Source organism: Euwallacea fornicatus, chromosome 1, assembly GCF_040115645.1.
Source record: "Euwallacea fornicatus isolate EFF26 chromosome 1, ASM4011564v1, whole genome shotgun sequence".
Taxonomy (NCBI): Eukaryota; Metazoa; Arthropoda; class Insecta; order Coleoptera; family Curculionidae; genus Euwallacea; species Euwallacea fornicatus.
The window spans coordinates 7778629-7804982 of NC_089541.1; the positions used below are offsets into that span (position 1 = coordinate 7778629).

General features: G+C 36.1%; 3 protein-coding genes across 4 annotated transcripts in view; 2 read left to right on the plus strand and 1 right to left on the minus strand.

Annotated features, from left to right (window-relative positions):
• The window catches only part of cpx (complexin), a 220394-nt gene that overhangs the window by 193398 nt on the left and 642 nt on the right, over positions 1 to 26354 (minus strand). The gene's annotated exons all lie outside the window — the stretch shown is intronic.
• Positions 282 to 24328, plus strand: Skeletor (DM13 and DOMON_DOH domain-containing protein skeletor). Of its 2 annotated transcripts, XM_066284360.1 has the most exons (13): positions 283 to 454; positions 14617 to 14754; positions 16522 to 16703; positions 17469 to 17631; positions 19122 to 19381; positions 21703 to 21802; positions 22381 to 22565; positions 22618 to 22813; positions 22874 to 23347; positions 23401 to 23594; positions 23664 to 23888; positions 23947 to 24129; positions 24197 to 24328. In XM_066284360.1, exons 1-13 carry the CDS (start codon positions 403 to 405, stop codon positions 24203 to 24205), a joined length of 2361 nt encoding a protein of 786 aa, XP_066140457.1. In that variant the 5' UTR covers positions 283 to 402; the 3' UTR covers positions 24206 to 24328. The 2 variants fall into 2 exon arrangements, with proteins under 2 accessions (XP_066140537.1, XP_066140457.1); XM_066284440.1 differs by lacking the exons at positions 21703 to 21802; positions 22381 to 22565; positions 22618 to 22813; ... (3 more) ...; positions 23947 to 24129; positions 24197 to 24328 and adding an exon at positions 20151 to 20945 and having other exon boundaries at positions 282 to 454.
• LOC136342386 (uncharacterized) lies at positions 24202 to 25798 on the plus strand. The gene has a single exon (XM_066288173.1). The coding sequence runs from the start codon at positions 24355 to 24357 to the stop codon at positions 25531 to 25533; it is 1179 nt and encodes a 392-aa protein (XP_066144270.1). The 5' UTR covers positions 24202 to 24354; the 3' UTR covers positions 25534 to 25798.

The following is a 26354-nucleotide window of genomic DNA, read 5'->3' on the forward strand; positions in this document are numbered from 1 at the left end:
GTACCAGTACGAATGGTAATAACCTAAAAGCATCTTTTACATTAACCAACGTGAAATTTTCAAATATGATCTTAAATTGCAAAAAAATATCTCTAAATGGCGAATTAATAATAACACACACCATATACAGCAGAACCACTGTAAACCTTGACTACAGCGCGTCCATATAGGTACCATTATAACCGTTCATAACGACTGCAAAAATGATGAAAAAAATTTCCAAAACATTACAAAACTGGCCGAGCAAAGCTGCTAGTTTCGCAGAGTGGGGTACCATCGTCCATCGTCGACGGTACTGCATTGTTAGTTCTTCGACATTTACATTATGAAAGATTTAAAGTGAAAGACATTCAAGTCGGTTCCTCCAGTTACAGTGAGATCTACAGTGTTACAACAACGACTATGGCCAAGATCGGGCCTCTTGTGTTTGCGGCCCTGGCCACTTGTTTTATCGGTGAGTGGTTCTTTCTGTGCATTTTGGGTTACGGGAGTGAACTGGAGCATTTTGGGATGAGTGACTTGAAAGAAGACTTGAAAATAGCACTGAAAATGTCATTCGTAAAAAAAAAAATGTTTTCATATGCATATCATCAGAAATCGGGAAAGTGACTTTATAGAATTGTCGCTTTGTACAAATTAGATGATCGAGTGAAAATAAAATAAATTCTCATTTTGAAAGGTGAGAGCACGAGCGATTGCTTAGTTGCTCAATACGGGTCTGCAATAAGATAATAAAATTTCCTACTTAAAAGCTTAAATGTCGTCACTGCTGGGCTTTATTAAGATTATTGAAATTACGATCCCACTTGAAAAGTTATTAAGCATTTCGCTCTCTAGAATGTCATCAGAATGCTGCATTCTGCCACCCGGAGGCAAAATTATTACCATCAATCTCGAGGAGCTATTTAGCATTCCTTTAATGGTTTGATACTTTAAATGAAACTATCATTCTATCTCCCTAAACAAGCCCCCCCCATATAAATTCTAGAGCTTCAAGCAAAAGTTCTTTTATAATTTAGACTTAATTCTCATTCTCGAGAACGCAGTTTACACGAAAACCCACTTTGCAACGGAATCATCGAACCGTGAAAACAAGAAAACGTACTTTTTATCAATGATGATATGTAATTAAAAATGTCTCTCAGAAGAGCGTTCGATAACAAGGCCTTTTTTTGTTACCTAGTGATTTGGGGCACATCCTCATTCGGGTGACATATTGGACAATATTTTACCCGCGGTTTGGCCAAATTGACATTAAAGCTCGTTGCCTAAGTTTAATAAAGAAATGTAATTTAATGAATAAATTTGACATAAATTACGAAACTGTCCATTTCAGGTCATTACAATCCTTAATAGTCAGGGCAACTTTACCTTGACGTAACTCAAATTGCTAAAATACCTTTAGCACCTTAAAGACGAAATTTTTAATTCTAATTGACATCATTTGATGCAAACTTACGTGCTTGGTAAATTGCCCAATAGTTTCAGATTTCCTCAACTTTTTGCGATAAATTGGTTCAAATTTATCGAAGTTCATGTAAGAAATCCTCGTGAAATTTGATAATTTAAGAAGATATTGCAACTTTATGAAATAAATATCGGCTAAAAGGACAAGTACAAATGTGGCCATGTCATATTATATGCGGGTGTTACTATACCTAGCACCCGCACAAAATTTGTAGTTAACAATACAAAAGAACTACTTAATGGCATGGCATGGAAAGCGGAATTGCCAATTTAGTGAAGAAATAAAAAATGAACTTTTTATAAAATAGACAGGGTGACCCATTGAAAATAGGACATGGTAAAACCCGAGATAGGAAACAACAAAATATGACGATTGATTCCAACATACCTTATGCCATTGTTCTGCATTTCAAACATACATGGTGTTAGAAGATGAAATTTTATTTTAAAATTTCTTAATAACTTTTTATGATTTTGTAGCATGAACACCAACATTGGTACATTTAGGTTTCCCACGATGACAAGTCAGACTATTTATCTAATTTTTACGCAGCTTCTAGGAGAGGCTAGCTACAAATTACTTCGATATACATTTGGTCTTATTTCTTTATGAGTGCATCTAAGGTCAAATTCTATTCAATATAACGAAAGAGCGTATATTTTTACTCAAAAAAATATTTTCGTTCAATCCCAATATCTCTCTTCGTTTCCGAGATTTTCACCCATAAACTAAATCGTGTCGTACCATTTCAAACACTCAAAAACGATGGTAGCTGTGGTTCACTCACATGCAAACACATCACTCAGCTATTGCCACTTTAACTTGTGAAAGTAATTAGACTAATTACTTGTCAGTTGCTCTTTTTGAGTAAAAAATTGTAAATTTAAAGTAAAAACGTCAAGGCATAATGACTTGCTTTAGTGAAATACGCGGTATAATTTGTATTTTTGCTCAAATGAATTTTACAATACAGGACTTATTTTTCATTTGTTAATGACTTTTAATTTTTTTAACGAGTTAAACATTTCATTTTTTAATTAATAATTTCTTTAAATTAATTAAACATTTTAAATGTTACGACACGAATTAGCTTAGAGGTAAAAATCTTGTAAACGAAGAGAGATATCAGGATAACAAAAGAGACGCTTTTTCATGATACTAATTGAAATTTTACCTTAGTTGCACTCATAAAACATATGACTAAATATATCGAAGCAGTGGCTTGTAATTAGCATTCTCTAGGAGCTACGTAAAAATTACATCGAAATTCTTACTTGGCATATCATCCAGTCCAAGTATACCAATTTTGGTGTTGATAATATGAAAACACAAAAAGTTATTAAGGACTATAAAAATAAAATTTGATCCTTTGACCCTCCATAATTCTAAAACACGCAAAGTTCGTATAAAGTATCTTGGGTTAAATCGTCATATTTTTATATTCCTATTCACAAATTTTGCCATGTACCATTGCCAATGAATCACCTGGTATATAAAAATGTTTGAAAATCGAAATAACTAAAGTCTTCAGTAGTTCATAAAGGCCTTTTAGTTCCATTAATGTTGACCTTTGCACTTACAACATCTATTAATGTGTATGTTACTTGGGAGTATCTGCAATGCAAAAGTATTAAACGACCTGGACTAACTAGAGGAGGTGCATTTTTATTGAGTGGCAGTACGCTGAAAATTACACTTTAATATTTGAATTAAAAAAATACCAAAAATATAATAAAACATAACGAGTTACAAATTCAAATTTCGTCGTTGGGAAATTCATCGGGTGAAGTTTTTCTAGAAAAAAAAGATTGATGTTTCAAAAACTGCGGAAACCTTTTGGAATCTAGGCAGTTTTTAATTATCCGCCCTTTCTACTCTTCTACAATCAGTAAATTTTTATCAAAATCAGTCTTTAGCTTAAAGTTTAAAAGTTCAAAAGGTAAACAAGAAACTTATCTAACGTTTTGATTATATTCTTTGGGAAAACGAGTTTTTTTAATATTCAAACTGAAAAACTTCGCTATGATAATTTTCTGTTTTATATCAAGCATTATTTCAGTATTTGACGACACAGACTCAGGCAACTATGATAACTATGACGTTTTGATGATTCTCAGTAAATTTAAATTGAATAATTTTCGCCGACTTAAAAATTTTCGTTATCTTTTTGATTTTTCACTTCACCTTAAACTCAAAATTTCTGCTTTCACAGCACTTCCTAAAATTTCTTCAGCACTAATTCATTAATCAATATTTTTTAATGCTTCAATTTACGGATAATAATTTGCAATGAAGAATTAAATTTCATGATCATTACTTCGATTTTTCCAATTGAACTAATCATATCAACAAACCGATTTAGCAATAAATTACTTAAAATAAAAACAACTGAACCAGCCGTTATGGCAGACAAATTTTAGAACTGTTAGACCAGTGTCTGGATGAAAGATAATCGAGTTTTTTGAAAATCTATTACGTTTGAAGGTATTGCGTCGATAAAATTACGATTTTTCCATGGAATTACAATTTACAACAAATTAATAAGGTGTCTATTGTTGATAACTACGATTCATAACGAACGAAAACAAAGATAAATTTGCAAAGTATTGAGAGAACTGGTTATATGATTGATGTGCCGTAAGCATATTTTTACTTTTTGAGACTAAAATTTGAGACTTAATAGAAAACATCAACTATATATTAAACTCATAGTGTTTCTTGGATGTGTATGAGGTTTTTGGAAAAAGATGTCTTCATAACTTCATATTTCTTCCTGGAGCAACCAATCATTTCAGTGGGGTGTACCACTTCATTAATTTACTTATTCTGTGTGGTTGTAAAAGACAAACTATATGACATTTTGTTATTTGAATCTCACAGCTTTACACAGAATTCTGTCAGCCATGTAATTTTGTTTTTAAGATAAGGTAAGAACTATAATGCGATTTTCTTGAAAACAATTGATTTGTGCAGGAAACACTTAGTAAAACTTTGCCATTCCATCAAAACGGTTTCTCAATTTCTCTTTGTTTTGAAGCATTAAATCTGTTATTGCCACCTAATCCAAACCTACTGGTTCAAATATTAACAAAAATTAATCATCTCCATATTTATTCATTTATTTAACGATTATTCTGTCCAGTTATGATAATATACTTTTAAATAAACCACTGTCGCTGTGTTTTTATGTCTATTTTTGTGAATTTTCTTGCCTCGATATTGATTAAAATTAATGTGGTTATTAAAATATCACAAAATCCTCAAGAAGTTTGAGAGATAATCACACCTCCAATTAAGGGGTTGGATGATCCGTTTTTAGTTCGCTTGTTCCTCTGATAATTTGAAATTTCACATGATTCAAATTTGCATACGAAACGTGAAAATAAATCAACAGCTTAATATAGGATTTACTATTAAATCAAATATTGGCACAAACTCACACCGTAACTCAAAAGCCAATTAAACATAACCACAGCAAATTAAGCATTTCAAGGTAATCACCAATCGTCTTTGCTTCACTTTCACCTTCTGATGAAGATTAATATGGAAAATATTCGGAAACAATTAGAATTTTGTTTAATGTATGAATTTACAGTTTTTTTAAGAAAAAAACTTGCTAAAACAGTTATTTATTAGTGCGGTTATTTAAATTATCGTGAGGAGATATTTTGGAATCTCCTCATTTCCCTAGAGATACAGGTAAGGCCACCCATCCTGAGTGGGGGTCCAGTGCAGCAATATTGGACACTAGCCCGGAAAGTGGTAACCCACGAAGCCATGAAATGGACAGTGGATAAATTAAGACCATTTAAAGCATCGGGTGCTCGTGACCTAATTGCAGATTACTAGGATGAATACAGGGTGTTATTGAATAAGTGTCTGATATTTCAAAGGGTAATTTTTCAAGGAGTTCTAAGATGGAAAGTTCCTATAAACACGTATCCTAGCATCTTTAGTTTCCAAGATACACAGTAAAAAAGTTGAAAAAATAAATCACATGTTTAATATTTCTCGATCTATCCCAGTTAATTTTACGAAATTTCGTATCTAAGCTATTTTTGAGATGACCAATTCAAATTTATCAACGATTTAGTTGCACCTTCTAAAGGGCGCCAAAGGTGACCATTTCAAGCACCAGCATTCCAAAAGCAACCCGGGCCCGTGCCAAAATTTGAAAATGATTCTCAATTTTTTTTCCTACAACTCTTCGGGTTTATAAAATATTTAGTTTAAATTTCGAGTGAACACTACCCTTAAAGCTACACAAGGTAGGGTGTTCTAGCTGAAGAGAACAATGTACGAAGTGATAGTAGTTTTTCGGTCACGTTTCATTTATTTTTTCAAACCTTCTATGCTCTAAATCAATTATGAGTCTGGGGATTTTCAGTTCCAAATGAGATTTACAATGTCAGAGTGATATTCGCCACAAGTTGGGATGAAATATAGTTTTTAGTATGCATCTTTGCATGTGCGTCATACTTACGAATCGTATGCATTAAATCAATTCAAAATCAATATAAAATATGACCGTTTCAAAAAAAGAAGTATATATATATATATATATTTATAATAACTATGACTACTGTCAGAATAATCAATTTCTGAATCATGTTCATCAGCGTAAATAGAAGAAGCAAATACCTTGAAATTGACAAGATCTACAAAAAATTCAAAATTCAAGTTTTTCTCAGAGTACTGTTTAATAATAGTGTGTTTTAAATGCACATAAATTTCGTCCGTACCACGTAAGTTTGTATCAAGAATTACATGTTCGCTGTTTCCGAAATTGTGTGACTTTTTGTAATTAGGAACAAAGAAGATTTCACGAAAATGTAAATTTTTTTTTAATTGTATTATTTTCAAATGAATCAAGCTTCACAACCCACGGTCAAGTGGATCGCCACAACATGCATTATTGATCAATTGAGCGTCTACATTGATTGCGTGAAGTGGAAAGACAACGACCATGGACTTTGCATGTTCGGCGTTTATTTTGTATTTAGCGTTATTATGACTTTCATCACTTCAGTAAAAATTGTTCGAAGACAAAACATTTTTCTTGTCAGCGTAGAATTCGTATCTCAGAAAAACAAATTGGGTATTCCATTTGAAAAAACGACGTTGACTTCAAATGACAGGTGAAGATGACCTTGGAAAAAACTTGAGAGTATAAACAGTTAAACCGCCGAAAATAAAAATAATTTATTCGAACACTTTGTTTGTAGATCGCCTCGATTTAAAGATATTTGCCTGACCCATTTATCTAGAATCATCCGGTAAATTGTCACGCCTCTAATCATGCCACAATTGCAGCAAAAAACTAAGGCAGAGACATACGTTCATACCGTCATCTTTATTCAACCCATATAAACCCTCATTATCAATTTTAACCCACTAGTCCAGTCTATAGAAGGCACCCATAGTATATCTCTGTCTCTGTCGTTTGAGTTTTAAGTTCTCCCCACGTATCCTAGACACGTGCCGCTATCTAATTCGATACACAAGCAAAGATTCGAACTGCAAACTATATCTTAGAAACACTGGGAGTTGTAAATAAAAAGTTAAGAGTCATTTTCAAACTGAAATCTCCTGCATTTCGATAGTAAATCTTTTGAAGTGAACGACAACATTTTGCAACACTCTGTATACATCATTGCCCTCCCAGCCAAGGCAAAAAAAACCATACAAATTCTAGTCTATGCCCACTAATAACAGTACCACGTACTTCGTGCACATGTATGTCTTTTTGCAATGCAGAATTACCAAACAATATGCCATTATTATACCACAGCCACATAAACATATTCGTGATTAATAACTAGATATAAATACAGACGTTTTCAACACTTGGACTTAAAAAATTCATACGTGTGGCAATAGGAATTTTCCCCTAGTGACACGGTTTTAATGCCCTCTGTGTACTTTGTGCCCCACTCCAATTGATCATTGTTAATACCGTAAATCGTGTAAAGATGAATAACGACTTGACTGGCATATTAAGCTTGAACGTAAACCAGATTGTTACACAATAACTGGTTTTGCGGTTAAGTTACATGACAATTGATTTTTGAATTAACAAAGCGTGGGAACTGCGGCTGAATAATGTCTATTTAAAAGAGAATTTGGTTAAAATATTGACCAAAGAGAGTAAGGTGAATTTTATGTCTACTGAGACAGTTTCCCTTTCCTAAAGATATACTTACGTAACAGCAATAATCATAATAATTACAAAACACTCCATGAATAAATTTACGACTGCATTCAAGTTACATACCAGTCATTAGTGCGTGTTTGTAAAATAGTTATTCCATATAGGTGGGCACTTATCTGCTTGATTACCTTCGGCTAAGTTTGTCTTGGCACTGAAAGTAGTCTATCTTCATTTCAATAAGTTAAAAACAAACTTATCAACGACTTGAAGTTTCGCAATCAACCTCTGGTTCTACGCAGTTGAAGCTGAGCTGGGTTGCAAAGCTTTTATCAATACGCACGTCATCATTGGGGGTAAATATCTGCTATTTAGGTCGTTGGCTGCCCTACCCAAATTTATTTCCCATTAGCTCTATTAGCGCTGCAACCTTAAATGAATACCAATAACACAAAGGAAACTTGGTATAAACTGCCAATAAAAAGCCAATTTAGGTTTGAGCTGCTGCTCAAACCCCTACAAAGCTGCTGCTACTAATTATATCATTTTTATAATGGAGATTGCATTATGGATGCTTGAAAGCTATGTAGGAATGGTGCCCTTGACATTTATTCCCCTGATAGCATGAAAGAAATATATGTTTATTTTACGTAATTAATTCATATTTGTTGGTTAATGTTCGATGTGAACAGGTTTAGCAAGCGTGAGAAAATTCGGTGCAATGCTGTTAATCTTCATATCCAGTTAGTATTAACACTTGTAGGTGAACTGTTATCCTAAACCATGATATATAAATAGAGGCAGATTTATCATGACACGCTTGTGGTCTTAGTATTTATAAATGAGTCAAGTTGGTAGTTACTCAATGATCGTGTGGATAAAATTTCTATATTTTCTTAAAAGTCCCAACGAGCAGCTGCGCAGCCTTCAGTAGTATCTGAATAATTATTAAGTCAGTTTGGATGATAGTTTCTATCTTGGAACTTGGGAAAAGGTGTTCCAGCTATTCTCCGGTTATCACTGTGCAAAATTTCATTGGGTTTACATTTATCTTTAAATAACTCATTTGGATTGCATATTAACCCTGATTCTCTCAATTATTGAAAGCTAAGGGCTGTAGAAACACAATATGGGCCCTTATGCGTAAAATCGTAATAGAACACACGTTCCTGTCGAGAACGATGCACTCTACCCACGTCGTTCACCACGACGATCAGTCTTTACCCTAAGAATCCAAGGAATCTAAAAATACATTCTTGTGCTTTTATCACGCAGGATGTAAAAAAGTTACATTAATCACTCAAACCTAACCTGACGAACTATAGGAGGCTCTTTCCGTACTCTTACCGGACTCGCCATGAAAATCACACAAATTCTCTAATTTCACCGATGCTTCGGCTATCAATGTTCAAAATTTTAATGAATTATCAACTCTACGTGACTGATTTGAATTACCCATCAAATTTGATTACCTCAATTATTAAAAGCAAAGAACCTCAAAAATATATACTATAAAAATTGCTATAAAATATCGACAATATGACTGGAAAATGCCATTTATTGGTGTATGATGTGTTTAGCAAGGGCTTTTAGAATAATGAAATATCCTTAGATGCAGAGTGCAGCGAAATTTTCATTAATCAAGCGAGTTTGAGAGAGGTAGAATAGTAGATCTACGAGAGCCTGATCGGTCATATAGGGAAATCGCCACTAGATTGGAGCCGTAGTGTAGACACTATAGGGACATGGTTCGAAGAAGAGCAAAGAGGCAAAAGGATAGGTACTGGACGATCTCAAAGACCTACAGAACGCCAATGTCGTCGTCTTCGACTTATGGCCTTAAGACATAGATTCGTCTTGTCGAAAACGCTGGTGGATCAGTGGTTTGCTGAATATGGAAGGTCCATTAGGATTCGAAGCATTTATCGCCGGATAAGAAATTTTGGACTGTTTCCTACCGTCTCCATCTTACGTTACCCCTCAACTTTAATCATCGTCAAAATCAACTGTAGCTGTGCACAGAAGGGATACATTGGAATCTGAAATGGGATAATATTGAATTTACTAACAAATTCAGGTTCAGTTTAGGTATGTATGATGGTCGAGAAAAAGTAAGAAGAAGACGGGGTGAAAGACGGGATCTTCAGTTGACAATATAGAGGCACGTCCATCAGACTGTTGGGGTAATGGTTTGGGGTATTATTGTATGCGGTAGCAGACTACTTTTACTTTTCATTAGAGGCAGTATGACAGCTCAACGATACATCCAAGAAATCCTGTAATCTCTTCTCGTGCCTTATCTGGAAACTCTTGTTAATCCAATTTTCCAACAAGACAATGCATGATTACACGTATTTAAAGTGACTATGGACTTCTTTCAATAAAATTCAATCAATTTGCCAACTCGGCCACCTCGATCTCCAGACCTCTCACCAATTGAACATGTATGGAATATTGTAGGTAGAAGGTTTCATAATTTACACCATCACCCGCAAACATTAGCGGCGCTATGTCATGCTATCCAGTATGTCTGGAATGAGATCCCCTAAGAGGACCTCAATTCCCTCATTAAATCTATGCCTGGAAGTGTATATGAATGTATAAGATACCGCGCAAATTGTTAATTTTTTTATTTTTAACAATTAAATTTGTTTTAGCGTAATAAATGTGCATGCCGAAGATCATTTAAATAAAACCATTTTTACGGGGTGTTCTTTTTTCTGCGTCACGCAGTATACAATATGGGGCTTTTTGTGTGAAATCACAACAGTAAACACGGTTTTGTGGAAAATTTCGCGCTTTATCGTTATCGACCAAGCCTACCTCCTTTAGCTTAAAAATTCAGTGTATCCGACCGTAGCGAACTATAGGAGACAAATGTATTTCAAAGACGAGTGGGTATACGTCGATACAGTATATCTCAATTGAGAGCCAAGAGCTCTGACGATGCAAAATTGAGGTATTTAAAATTGAAAAATGGCATAAAGCCCCTACCTCCATTTGGGAAGTTTCCAGGAAAACCCGGGATACGCTATTTAAGATCATTGGAAACTCAATTTGATAGAGCCTCATGCGGGTGTTAGCGAGGACATAAATTTTCTGCAGCTGTGCGTTGTAAGCTGCGTACCAAAGTTCACCGCGTCACATACAATTCCTTGTGAAGGAATTGTTCCAAAGAGACACAAGATGAAAATCCATCACTCGAACGTGATCAGCACCATGGAATGGTTCAAAGACACGCAAACCTACTGTTCCGGGGCGGTGCAAAACTATTAGGGGCGCTCTTTAAGCTGGAATGCTTGTTATTTGGTGCATGGAATGTCTGTTTCTTGTGGCACAAAAGTCATTAATTAAAAAGCACGTCGCCTCAGTGGCCTATAAACGCGAGAACAATCTTCAATTTGTTCCGCTGCGCCAGCGCTGGTTTTAAAGTCGACACGCCATTTTTTGGATTTATTGTTCTCGTTGTTTGTCGGGCATTTTTAATTAAAGTGAGGGTGAATGCAAATATGTTAATATCAGTTTTTTTTGTTTAAATGTTCATCTGCAAGCTGCAGGATATAGGGGACAATGGGATGATTGGTAGTTAATTAAAGGCATCGGGATTGCGCCATGTAAAATGGACAGCGGTTCTAAAAGCCGGATTTTGGATTCCGCCTACATAGGGCGTCCATTTAGCAGCTTCTCGGACTTCCATGAATTTATTTGTGACTTAAAAAAAAAACAATTAGAAGAACATTTATAAGCCTAATGAAGGTAAATTTTGAAGGTAGTGACAACCCTTCGGGGTGTCCCAAAAAAGCGGGGCGTCATAAAGTGCCAGTTTTTTAAACGTGAAATCAAAAAACATCGAAACCATAGCAACGCATGATTTGCACTAAGAGCATGAATGCATATTTTCCCGAAATAATTAATAATTCCATTAGTATTCAAGATAAATAGACGTTATTTTACACCAAAATGCATAAAATTGTACTATCTTTCGTTTTACGTCACAAAAAACATACCGAACTACTTCAAAAGGTGATAACTAAAATTGTTATACTGAACATCCAGTATATATTTTTGGGTAAATGAGTATCCGTGCCTGTTAACAGGATCTTATACGAAAGTCCCTCCTAAAATTACAAAAATTTCATTTAAGCTAACCGAAATATAATTTCTTTATGAGGGACAAATCTAAGAACTAATACAATAAAAAGCGGACTCCATCACGTGAAAAAAATTGAGGTGGTCTCATTACAAAAAAAAAAACACTTTATGACGCTTTTTTTGGAACATCCCATAGAATCGCCATTAATTTTAAAATTTCCCGTCGTTACTCTCCTATATATCTCCATAATAGATTTTTTTATGAATTCACAAATAGACTCGTAGGAGTCCAAGGGCTGTTAAATGGACACCCTGTATGGTTTTTAATATAATTTTTACTCCTAAGAGATTGTCAAACCACTGAATGTGTGAAGGTTCGGAGATGTGGCACTAACATTACTTTCTCCTAAACATTTCAAATGTCCTTGGGACCTTCAAGGTACTTTCAGTTGTTGGGTCTTCGTTACACACTGAACATATCTTGAAGGGAAAAACTGGCAAAGACAAAAAGGTCTTTCTCCAACCCGGACCAGGTGTGGCCTCAGTATTCAGTATGACTGACCCCACTGGGGACCTTCAAGGTACTTTCACTTTTTGTTGCTTCTTGTTTACACCTTAAACATGTTGCAAAAGAAAAAACTTGCAAACGCAAAAATGCTCTTCTACCGTCCTGGTCAGGGATATATTATCGCTTTGATTACTTGCATTATTTCACCATGCAGTTTATCCAAATTAAATAAATTATGCAAATAATTATCACTGTTTATTAAGTCTATTATGTTACAGTTAAAAACGCAATCGCTGAAACAAGTAGCGAATCAGCACAGAACTCACAGTCTGGTGTATTATTTGCTTGAAAGCCGCTAATTGATTCCATTGACCTGTGAAGCAATTTTCTTCGATTCATCTAATTTTGCAACAGTGAACTTTCGTTCAGCAACATTGAAATTTAACTTTTGCTCATCAGTCAAATTATCTAGCATAATATTCACAGTCTTCATGCATAGACAGACATATTTACCTACTTTAAAAGTTCAAATCGGGAGCTTGTGGTATTACCACAACTTTCACTTCTGTACGAGCAACATCGCGAAAAAAATGTTAGTGGGCATTTGAATAAGTTGCTATTTTTCCGAAACTTAATACTAAAATAATATATCTTACAATAGTTTAAACTGGTGAAAAACTTACATAAATCTTTTCTTAACGGATTCTCAATCTTACTTACCCACCTTGTGCGCACAATTCAGTTGGTCCACATACCGAAGACAAATGTTACAAACATTTGGAGTAATACACTGGTGTCCTCAAATATATCATTCGAATCGAAACGTTCGACTGAACATAAGCACACCAAGAACACGAATAGCATCAGGAAGGAAGATTTTCTTGGTGTGCCCATTCACCTGTAGTTGTGTGTTCAAAGATACGATTGTATTATGTGTCGCAAATGGTTCTATCATGTGTCTTTAGTGTGCTACCTATTGATAAGATTGTTAAGTAGATCTCTCCATTGATTACTCATCGACGTTTTGAAATAAATTTAAATCCTCTCATTCTTACCCTTCTCTTATTCACCGTCGTGAATCGAGAATTACCACCCCGGAAGTGTTAAACTTAAAGTGGTTCTACCCATTAAACGACCCTTCCGTCTCTTAACCGTTTGTTCACACCTGGGACCGCAGCGAAGCATTACAAGTCCAGAAATAAATTTTTTCGTGCTTGCATGATATTCTCGTGCGAGGCAAAATTGGTCACGCCCGTCCATAAAAATGGTATTTTTCGCACTCCTATTGAAATGTGCTACTTCCATTCCGTTAACTATGACATGGTTCGCTTTTCTAAATATTTTCTAATTTTATCTCTCTTATGGACCTTATCGATTTTGCGCCCATAATGCAATATCGAGTGCTTTTTTTACACTAATCATGATCATGGTCTTGCTAACTAACCTGAATGGAGGGGATCAAAATGTATATCAACTTATCTAAAAAATTAAAAAATGTAATACTCGGAATTAACTATAAAAAAGGCCAAAATTGTTGATACTTGTATTGGAATTACCAAAGGTCTGTTGCAAACACTGTTGGCTGTTGATTTGGGTGGTGCGTCGAAGATATTTTTTTCCGAGTGTTTTGAATCTTTGATAACTCTAGAAATAATCAAGATCTCATACGGTTCTGTGTACTACGTTCCTATGCGATATTTTGAATTTTAATACATGTGTGATCCATTATCAAATATGAAGTTGCTATTCAACTGGACTTAATTCCCCTAATTCGTTGATAATAATCACGGAAACTCGCTACCACTTGCTCACTCGCACTCTTCAGGCAATTTTATTTTCCTTGCGTTATTTACGAATTCTCATCTTGTGAAATTCCCATATGCTAGTAAATCATATTAAGGCGGCCAGCCTTCGTTATCATTTCTCCTTTGAAGTATCCATGTTTTTCCCTGGTTTTAATAACATTTATTACGTGTGCCCCGAGAGAAATCCAATAATACCTATCTGTGTAAAGGCAAATATATAATTCGAAACATGTAATTAAATTTCTAAATTCGTATCTCTCTTGATAAAATTTCTACGAAAGTAAATAGGACAGACATACATGAGAGTCTAACTCTGCTCTTGACGTGTGTTGTTTCAATGAGAAATTAGGTCAAAACGTTATTTATAGCTCATATTCGAGGCATTATGAAGAATCAAGGCCTCACGAAGGGTTACTGATATATCCTAAAGGATTAACTGTCACTAGGGGAATATGAAGTGGATAAGGGTTTGCAGAACTTAATTGTTTTGTTCGAAGATCCGGAAATGAGACGTTACTAATGCGGATTTGTTGGGGATTTGCTTAGCTGCACGATACATGATGAATGAATATATAAAATTTGTATATGTTTTCAGATCTAATAAATGCGGAATACATCGGAAAGTTCTTGGGAAAATTGTCGGAGCTTCACCATGGAGTGTCAGGGGAAGTGTATGCTGTGGATGGGAGAACTATACACATTAAGGACTTTACCTATGACGGACAAGGACCGGGTGAGAATAAATTTATTCCACAGATTCGTCAATTAATGAATTAACATAAAAGTTATATTAGGACTACATTTTATAATGAATTCATGACACATAACAAAACAAGAGACTTTTGTCTGGGCAACTCTTCCAATAGGGATTCATGAGCCAGTTTTCATTATTTCACATTCACCATCTATATAGTCATATACGCGTTTAATGTATTACATTATTTTCAATTTCAATTATGAAACTCCTCATTAACATCTTCAGAGAATTAATTTACGAAAGTATCATCTAAGGAGGCTTCTTCGAGCACAACGAACGCTTCATTAAATATTCCACAGTGACAAAATCTATTGCCCTCTCATAATGGGGATTTAAAGACCCATATTACACCCACTGAATACTAAAGAAGGGCGTATATTATTTCTTACCTCTCATATCCAGGTTGTTTCAGAACTACGGAACCAAACTTCTAAGGATTGTTAAGTGCAACAATATAAGACGTCTGGGTGAAAGAACCCGTGTCCACAGATGTCTCACTAAGGCGTTACGACTTTATGATGCTTTAACGCAGTTATGCGCAAAAATATGTTTTATAAAGTAACTTTGTTTATTTTCAAATCGAAACTTCTTAAAAACGCCTCATTAAACGTTCGACAGCAAACGTGGCTGCAACACGTTGGTGCGCCTGCATACTTTTCTATTTAAGCCCGCCAATATTTGGATCGTTAGTTCGGACAACAATGGGTCGGCTGAGGTGGTCTAGTTCTGTGGCCCCCTAGGTCACCGAATTTAACACCTTTACACTTCTCTCTGTGGGGACATATAAAGTCTCTGGTTTATGAAACGGCAGTGGAAACAGAGCAACACTCGTTTATGCAAATCACTGCGGCACATGAAGCTGTTCAAAACGATTATCAAATTTTTAGCTAAGTCAGCAAAATCGTGCACGTCGTTTAAACATGTCTAATCAAGTTCAAAAATAACATATTAATCAATTACTGTAGTATTATTTTGAGGAATTAAATTAAAATTGAACGTACTAAAACTCGATAAAAACATGGTCGTATATAAATGTTTTGAATCATCATAAGTCCATATTAGGGAGACATTTTCGGAGACGGGTTCTTATCAGATGTCTTCTATTATTGCACGGAATAATCCCCAGAAGTTCGATCCCATAGTTCTAAAAGAACCTGTATACATACATATACCTTGTAGATATAATCTCGTGCAAAACGTGTTATTTCATGCAAGAAACAATGGATAGTTCCATATCAGATGTATATTTTAAGGTTCTAATGAAATGTTGCAAGGTGAATAAATTATCATAAAATACGCCTCATTTTACGTTCGTAAAGAGTTCTCTAGGCAGTTTTTTTTTTAATTCAGCTTGAACGCACTTGGGCAATTTGAGAACTCGTTTCCTACATCAAACGGGAAGTTTCTTTGTTGACGAGTTCGAAAAATCCAAATTTCAAGCAGCTTAAAACTTTTCTTAATTAATTCTGGTTTCTTTTCGATTATAAATTACTTAAAGATCTAATGAATCCCAATTTTTACTTCAACGCTCCCTTTGAGCATCTTTCAAACGCTTATGGAAGTTTACATTACAACGTTAATGAATTTGAAAATGTTAATGATGCATTGATGAGTCTTATTTAGTCTTTCTGGAAATCCTCCTTGCTCTTTAAGGAAATGACAACTAACAGTTAGAAACATGTAGTTTCCATGAACATTTTTGGAAAGAAAACGTTGACATTGGAATGAACGAATTTTTTCCAGCGGCCTATTTTTATGCCAGCACCTATAAAACAGCCGACAGCCGCGGATTTCGATTACGAGACGAGAATAATAACGGGGATGTTATCAGACGGTACAGAAAAGAGGGTGTTACACTCACCTTACCTGAAGGAAAAAACCTGAACAACATCAAGATCTTCTATGTGTGGTGTGAGGAGTTTGATGTAAGTGTTTTATGTCTTTGCTAAAACTGACACAAGCTTTAAAGGTAATTTTCTGAATATGCAGTGCTCACATCGATAGGGAACGTTGGCGACAACTACCCGGTTCTAACGTTATTTTTTAAAGAGAAAAAGGTACAAAATAAAAATGTCTTTAAGGTCTCGCCATGCCTCAATTAATAGAGATGTACAAATTACTTCCTCTATTGAACTAACCATAGTCCTCGTGAATAAGAAACGTTCCAATAATGTCTTTACAAGACAGGATATTTTCAAAATTTTTATCGCACCACAGCGTTTGTGGATGGAAGCAACTTCCAGATTTCTGCAATGCCATGTGTGATCTTACTCCATTAATTGACTCAAGGCCTCATTTCTTTCCGAGTATCCCGAAGGAAAGATTCATTTTCAAAAATTGATGCAATTCTTGGACATTCGTCCCTTCCATTAAGAATCCAATTGCAGGCCTCCGCGCGACACAAGATGAGTCTACTGGATTGAATTTGTAGTTTTTGTATCTGACCTGGTCCAATGGTTTGACAATGTAAATTTCGCACCCCCTTGGATTTTCATCTTGTTCGACTTCCCAAAAAATCAAAAAACGCTTAAGGAAAGAAAGCAAAGAGCGTGATTTTTATCGAGACCCAAACTAACCTGCACTCACGGGACACTTGGTATAATTTCTGTATAATATTGTGTCTCTAGGCACTGACTATTTTAAACCCGACAATCTCGAAGATCTAACGCTAAGGCGTTATTTGCTTGCAGGTAAACTTCGGAGACATTAAAATCCCCCGCAATTTCGACTTTCCGAGGCCACAGAAAATTGACGCCCTCAAAGGAGTTCACTCAATCTCTTCCGACAACATCGTCATAGTCGATGCTCAAACTTTGCTCATTCCTAACTTGCACTACGATGGAGAAGCTCCAGGTGAGTATCAGCAGCGTCTGAACACCTTTCTAAGGGATGCAAAGTGCAAGTGAATGGTAATAAAATCGAATTCTCTCTACGCCTCTGACAGCGCTTTTCAGCCCTATTATAAGTCCTTCACTCTCAAATCGGCAAACTTAAATTTCGACCAGGAATATGCGATGTCATAGATTAGAGGGATTTTCAGCTCTAAAATAGAGGCACTTTTCTGGAACTGTAAAATCCCCGATTTAAGCTGAACTCGTAATTTGGTTCCACTCGTCCGGGAGTGTTGTAAACTCAATTTAAAGTAATCCTGAGTTTAAATTATTTTCGAATTTATTAAAATTGCATTCGGAACGAAACTTTGCCTGACCAGATAATTAAAACTTGTCGCCGTTCACATTACAGCACCAACTTTGGCATATAGAGTTTAATTAAGACTCTGGAGTATATACAAGTCTTAGAGAAGACGATGACATCGAGCAAATAAGAAAGACCCTATTTCTAATCGCCTTAGTGCTGCAGCTCGCTAGTAAGCGGGTTAAGGCTCAAGATGTCTGCTGCAGCTTCACGAAGGATTAATTAAGAGTACTTCGTTCGGTGATTAAGTTATAACTGATACATTTTTTGTATGCATAGTATAATTGCTGACTCTCACTTTAAACAGAAAATACCGATTTCTGTTTCACTGGAACCGGTTATCTACGGCGAATACGGCGTGTAAACAGTACCATATTGAGCTAAAAAGCTTCAGTGAAAGTGCGCCGGAACCATAATAAAAATTTAATTTCACTTATTGAACATTATCAATTTAAATTATGCGTCAATTGGCGATTGATTTTTTTAAATTACTCCTTGTAGTTATCTGACGAGTGTAGAATCTGTTTAGGCATGCTATGCCCTCAACTCATTTTATAATTATAATTTTTTGCACTGGCATAATGCCTAACTGATCAAATCGGTTTATTTATTTTGATTTCGTGCTCTCATTGAAAGTCATATTTTGCATCCGGATTTTATTTGAAATATCAATTTGACTATGAAAATTTCTCAAATTAATCTGGATTAAATATGCAAATAACACTCATAAATACGAGAGATTCAAATTATAGGCATCCTTGCCGATATTTGAGGACAGTTTAATTTAGAATTCCTGAATGCTGAACCTACCTTGATTCGCTAGAAATAGCTCCGAGAAAGATAGACAGTAATCTTTGGAACTTTTTCGGAAAGAACTCTGTTTCGTGGACATCAAACACTACTACAAAACTTATCAGTGTTTTCATTGTCACTTTCCACCTTCTTCAAAACTGAACATAGATTGGACAACTTAGAATGCAGATACCTGAGGAAAGTCTAAACCGACCACCGAAACGTCGCCAAACGTACGGTAGCAAGTGTTATTGTAAGAACATCGACAAAAAAGCTCGCTAGTTTTCAAGTTTTCCACCTTTGAATATTTTTTGCAGATTTTGCTTTTCATAAATGAATTTTAAACTTTTTTTCAGATGCTAAATTCTGGGTAGGTAGAGGTCCCAAACCATCCCCGCAAGGCATTAGGGTTCCAGACGAGAATGGCAAAGAAGTACCGTTGAGACGATACGATGCCAAAACAGTAGTCCTCACTCTCCCAGGAGATTTGACAGTCTTCGATATAGGTCATTTTGGAATTTGGTGTGAACAATTCACTGTAGATTTTGGACATATTCAAATTCCCCAAGTTTTGAATATTCCGCCTTCGTTGAAAATGCTGGGAATTAGTCCACAGGTAAGGGGACAGTTTGTATACGATAAAATGGGAATAGAAATCGATGGAGAAATCCATATTCAAAACATAAATTCAGAGAAAAAGCTGGGAAATGTCTCTGATCTATTTGGAAAGAAAAATGTACATTAAAAGAAGTTAAATATTTTTATATCTAAAGTAAAGGAATCTCGGAGACGGTAGGAACGACACGTTTGGTTAAATGTTCAAAAATAAGAATAAATCCCCTTAATAAAATAAATAATAATAGCCCAAAATAAAAATATAATATAAATAAAAATAAAAACTACAAATATGTAGATGAAGGAGCTCAACTTTATAACAAATGACGAGATAGTTTTAATGATTTTGCTCCATGAATATATCTATTTTGGTACACTCTATCTGAGATAAGCCAAAAAATATAACCATAATCGATGGTTGATTACTTTTTGATGAGTAAATGAAACTCAAAACACCGTAAGTTTCTGAACCTGAATTGAATAAAATATGTAGACATTAACCAAGAGCGGGTTGAAAAAACACATTTTACTTGTACTCGACCAACTGCAGCACCGTGAGGAAAGAATTGGAGAAAAACATATTTAAAACAAAAACAAAAAAAAATAATTTTCTTAATTGTCCTTCCGCGATATATTTTTTGTTATTCCAAGGCAAATCTAAAAAAATACCTTCCTTGCTTTAAAACACGAGTCTGTGAGTGTCCCCCACACATTTGGGCTATTTTGAGGAACCTCTTCAACCTTATAATCCTCTCTCTCTGTTGTTCCAGAAACGGCATCAATTACTAGTCCCCGACAACTCGAGAGAGGTTTTGGTGCGAAGGCCTCAAATTGGGGGACACTTGCAGCCCACCACGTTTCGTCCCCCCCACATGACCTTCCAACGTCGCTACGAAAACGACGTTCTCGTACCTCAGCAAAATTACCAGCAGGGATATGTGCCCTTCCACCAATACCAACAGCAACAGCAACAATATCAACCTCAATTCGTGCATCAATCTCGACAGTTATTTCCAATAGCTCAAAATCAAGGGTCGCAGTTTCTTCGACAATTCGTGGGCCACTATCAGCCATATAATGGTCAAGCAGTCCCCTATCAACCGTTGTATGATCAAAGACAGGTTCAAGAGCGGGCGGATTATCAACAGCGATTCGAATATACAAAACCCAGGAATCGGTTTGATTTCCAGAATGTTGGAAATCAGCAACAGAACTATGCCCCTCTCGGACAATCTCGATACCATTAGAGCTTTTGCGAGGTTACAACTTCACTAATGTGTTTTTGCTTACATTCCGCTTTATTACTGTTATTATTGCCTTACAGAGACTATTTCTATTTTTTTTACTGTTTGCTCTCTAGACCCATAGACTTTTCTTCAAAATATTTATTTACATTTTTTTTATTGAGGCTATATGTAGAGTAACTAACTAGTGATCTGTGATCTTTTTTGTAAATTATATATTCTTAACCTAAGCCTGAGGCCAGTTTTCCTACCTATATTTTTATATTTTTTTATTTTTGTATATACGTTTTATTTCCTTAATAAAAGCTTTATTTTCTTAAACAGCTTCATTTTAAGTACGGACAAACTTGTGGTTTGAATTTCCTTCGAATCTTCTAAAATTGTCGGTTACGAATAATCGCGAATGATAAATCACTTACTGAGGATGGATCCTATTGGATCATAAATTCTAACATGGCAATTTAATCGTCAAAGGAATCTAGGATGGCAATACGGTCTGGTGTATCAGACCTATCTACACCTCGCTTGTTACGACGATGATCTATTGGCGTTTAATTTATCCTCTTAAAAGATATTACATGTAACGTTATACTAATTGTCCTCGTGATTGATGAGGTATTGGACCGTTTAATGCACACGCACCTTTAGGGATAATCACGTTTGATAAAGGTCAAGTTCTAAGGAGCGTCTCTCGTTATACGCTATACATGTATTGTTCTTATTAGCAAATTATCAAAATTTTGAATATTTTTTCGCGTCAGTCTCCCGATTTAAGTTAAATCGACTCTGGACGCTGAATTCTCAAACCCTTAAAATCTTGTTTTCGTTTCAACATTACCATACAGGATTAATAAAAAGTTCTAGATGGCCTTAGGAGACACCTCAATAAATTTAAACGACCCATTCATGGAATTTTAAGATGTATGGGACCTAATAACGCCTGATTAAATAATGAGGTAGCTGTTGTTACAACGGTTACACTTTTTTCTCAAGATTCTCGGTATTACATCACTTCGCGATCTCTTGTACTAATGTCGTTCAATTCATTCATAACTTATTTGGACACTTTTTATTTCAGTCAAAACTAAACTGTGAAGTCCTAGACGAAGATCTGGGGTTTGAAGTGCGCTGGGCCGTAGCTGGGGAAAGCATTGTTTTACAGCTAGTAGCTAAACTAGGTTAGTATTGGTACGCTTATATCCTTATTTTTACCACGAACTGCAATAACCGACACTGGATGACTCTGTCATGCCAAGAACTGAAACTCTTTGTTCTCCACTTATTTTTCATCCCCTTTCCAGATTTAATTAAATCCGTCCACAGCTTAAGAGCTTATTCTGTTTTGGAAGCAGGTAGAAAACATCCCACCAAAAGATTAAGCTCAAAGTAAAAGAAAACGTCTCTATTCGAAATGAGTTGAACGTTGCGAGAATTTTTATTATTTAGCCCGGGGAAATACAGGGCGCCTCACATAAAAGTGAATAAGATGAGGATCTGAGAAACGACAAGAGATATAAAGTCGGTTAAATAGAAAAGATATTTCACATACGAAAATATTTAAAATGTGTCCTTTCGATTTTCTGCCACCATCATCAACTTACTCTTTTTAAATACGGTCTTGAACTATGATCTTTAAATAAGTTGCTGAGACAAGGCTAGAGCCTTTCAGTACCGTATTCTTATACTTTCACTCTTCGAAATCATACCCGGATTTGATTAAGGGTTTATTTGGTTTAAAAATACTCGAAAATTGCAGGAGATAGAGAATACATGTCCTTCGGATTATCCGGAGAAGTCTCTAGAAGCGTTATGATTGGAGGGGATGTTGTGGTTGCTTGGGTAGACAAGGAAACACTCAAGGGATATGCAGAAGATTATTATTTGAAGGACAAGTCACAATGTTCAGGACCGACTGGCTCCTGCCCGGACACCAAATTTGAAGTAACTAATTCCACAAAAATAATTTTTTTCTTTTAAAAAAATCGTCATAAAGGAAAACACAAACAACGTCCGCCTGCTCAATGCAGCCATGGTCAACGGTTACTCCATAGTCACATACCAGCGACCCTTAAAAGCTTCTGATCAGTACGATTTGCCAGTTTACACCAATCAATCGCAAGCCATCCTCTGGGCTATTGGACCCTTGAACCAAAGAGATGAAGTATCCTTCCATACTAGTTATCTGAAGAGTAAGTAGAACGAAACTGACTTAATCTCTTTCATGAATTTTCTTGTATATATTACCACAGGAGATAGCTTCATAGACTTTGCACGTCCAGCCAAATGGAATTGCCCATTACCCGAAGGGGAGTCTGCGGGTCATCACGCAGCACCATTACAGAGCACAGGGCAAGAAATAGTTAGACAAGAAATTGCGGAGCCATCGATATCTGAACCCGTACAAGAATTTGCTGAACCCTCAACCACTGCTGCTCCTAGAAGAGAAGGAAGCAATCGCAGGAAGAATGGACCTCGCAGGCCTGTCGCTACCACTGAATCGGTAGAAGAAGTTCAGGCTTCAAGACGAGAAACTACACGCACTAGAGGAACTAACAGAGTAAATCAAAGAGGTACAACCCAAACGGTCCCACCGCCAACTCCAGTCAAAGAAAAGAGAGAGGCTTGGTTTATTCCCCCGATAGAGTGTTATGAACCTGAAGATGGGGTGTTTTATGCTCAAATGGGCCCTACTGGTGGAAAACGGGGATATCCAGCAATTACTGGTAATTTCCGGTTAAACTTTTAGGTCTATATGAATCGGCAATGAATTTTATAGGCCACGTAGGCTGGGGTATTTCTTGGTATATCAACGGCCTCCTCATCCCAGAAATCAACGTTGTTAGAGGAAAAACTTATAACTTTATTGTTGAGGGCGGGGATAATCCTGAAGTGTCTGCAAAGTATCATCCCTTCTACATCACAGATGACCCAATCGGTGGTTATGCCTATAAAACTCCCGAAGAGAAAAAGGTAATTCTTCAAAGTATTTAGATATATGCATGCTAATGCATCCATTGAATATCCACGTAATGTTTTCAGAATATTACTATCTTCTCGGGCGTGAGATTTGACAAAGATGGTGAGGCTATTCCTACAGGGACTGGAAGGCTTTGTCACTGGACCCACACCGGAGATGCGGAAGCTGACGATTTTGACTCATTCGGAGCTTACCAACGCACCTTGCAACTCAAATGCGATGTAGGAGAACCTAGAGTAATAACTTGGATTCCTGATAGGAACACTCCTAACACTGTTTATTACCAGGTAAAATTTTGTCTATCGCTCTGTCGCGAGTTCTTGTGATGTTTTGGAACATTTTCAGTGTTTCACTCACCGACACCTCGGCTGGAAAATCAACGTTCATGACTCGTGCGATCAAGCAGGAGCTGCCAGTCAGGTTCAATACTCCGTGGTGCAAGCACCAGAAAGTGACAATTTTAATAAATTTTCTGACGAATCAGACATAGAGTTGGAAGCCAGCCCTTCCATTCGACAGGAAGCAAGGGTAATGCCAAATCCTATTATACTGGAAGATATCACGTCCGATAACCGGTCACAACCTGCAATTTCAGAGGTCGTAACCACTACACTAGACTCATCACCAACACGTACCAGTCAGCCTAAATCAGACCAGATTCCGAACACATCACTATCGTTCCAATCACCACAGAGTCATCCCATCGACTCATTCGCAAATCCATCGTTATTAAACTCGACTATTAAGCCAAGAATGACGACCACTAAACAACCGTTCATAAAGCTCACTACCAAGCCACCAAATACTTTTGCAACAATCAAAAAATTCGTTTTGAAGATGCAACCACAAAAACCATATTCAGTGCAGGTGAAACAGCCATATTTCAAAAGCAAAACTACACAAATAACCACCATCAAGAAACCCGTTTACAGACAGACGAACGTTAGATCTCATGTGAATCTTAATGATCCTCAATTTAACACCAAACAAGCTATCACGAAATCATCGCCCTTCTACATCTCAATTCCTGTAAATGCACAACTGATTTCTGCAGCTAAAATGCGACCGACAATGATTAAGAATGTTGAAATATCCCCCCAACAGGCATCCACAGAAAGGGAGCCTGAAATACATACTTCCAACTCCCTTTACTCCACAGACAGTGAAAAATTTAATAATAAATCAGGAAATCAAGGCTTTAAGCCGGAATCAATCATCGTGGAGAGAGGGTTTAAACCGATCATTGGGGGAATCCTTGAAACTAAAGTTGATGAAATCGATCCAGAAGTGGATCCAGAGGGGGAGAGCGGAGTCATAAAAATTTCAGGAGCGAAAAAATTGGAAACCTTTTACGGCCTGGCAGGCATTAGCTTACCCACAAAGCTGAAATTTAAAAAAGCTGTTAAAAACCCAATTGCCCCCAAAGAAGAGGAGATGAAACTATTGATTGTCCATCCGAGAAACCTCATCGACTCAGATATCGAGCCTGAAATGGCTGCTGCCGATAGAGTGGAATCCTACTACCTCCCTCCGCCGGGACAAACTGAAACACTTAAAAATTTCAGTGAATCCTCTGAAATAGACTTCGAAGCGCCCTCGCCTCCTGAGGTTTTCAAAACCAACGATGTCCCAACTTCTTCGAAGTTAGCAGTCTCTCCACCAGACACGGTCGTGACTTTTGATGGGAAAACAGTATCTGGGGCTAGTTTAACTGCGAAACCTTTTGAGAAATCATTTTTCCTCCAACGCGGCTCCAAGGCTACAGAGTTTCTCAAAGCTCATCCTCAGTCGGTGCCGTTCAGGGGCGAGTTGCCGCCCTTGAGTCCTAATGTTCTGTTTAATGCAAATCCTGTACGAAATTCTGGTGTTTTGAATAGGAACTTGGATACGCCCTTACCTCCTACGGGGACCACTAAATTGAGAAGATTATAGGTTTGAATATGTAGAAAAATAGCAGATAACTAATAACATTCATTGAAGAGTAGTTTTTATAAGTATCATAGAGAAATGTGCAAAGGAGCTTTAGTGATGTAAACGGTGAAGTGGTTTGAATTAGAGACAAATTTCATTTTAAGAAAATTAGATTATAGCTAATTTTATTGCGTCATAGTTAATTTATATGTTTATTTTTTCATTCTAGTGTTTTTAATGTACGGATCTAGTAATGTATGTGTATGTATACATATAATATATATATGTATATATATACATATATATATTTAGTTTTTTTATACGTTTTAGTACAAATAAACCAATTACTAATTTACAATTGTATCAATTATTCATTACAGCTGATGGTTTTCCATTATTAATTATAATTTTTTGCCATTTAATTAAGGAAAAAATTGTTATTTTCGTCCTTCGTAGACTGATTAAAATATTCAATGCATTTTCAAAAAGCAAATTTCATATAAGAACTATAAACTTGATATTCCAAAGATTAACTGAAATAAATAGTAATTAATAAACGCTCACATTTCCCTCAGGATCGTTCCAATGTTGATAATTAACGCACTACTTATTCTGGTGGGTTGGGCTGAAAGGGCCTTATATATGGCAGATGACAACAATTGATTCTCATTAACATTTGACACAATGACTCATTGACAATCTCATTTCTGTTTTTCGGTCGTTCTTCATTTTAGTGCGCATAAATTTTGTTGGTTTTTTACTCCTTTTATTCTTAATAAATTCTATAACATAAATCAGGGTTGGGGCTGTAGCAAACTTTGCATTTACGACCCATCTATAAG

Bases quoted from the DNA above. Each gene is read 5' to 3' on its own strand.
- Skeletor (XM_066284360.1), top strand. From the start codon at position 403: ATGGCCAAGATCGGGCCTCTTGTGTTTGCGGCCCTGGCCACTTGTTTT. The intron at 16,704-17,468 runs GTAAGTGTTTTA...ATTTGCTTGCAG, and splicing joins TGTGGTGTGAGGAGTTTGAT to GTAAACTTCGGAGACATTAA. The intron at 23,348-23,400 runs GTAATTTCCGGT...TGAATTTTATAG, and splicing joins GGGATATCCAGCAATTACTG to GCCACGTAGGCTGGGGTATT.
- LOC136342386 (XM_066288173.1), top strand. From the start codon at position 24,355: ATGACGACCACTAAACAACCGTTCATAAAGCTCACTACCAAGCCACCA.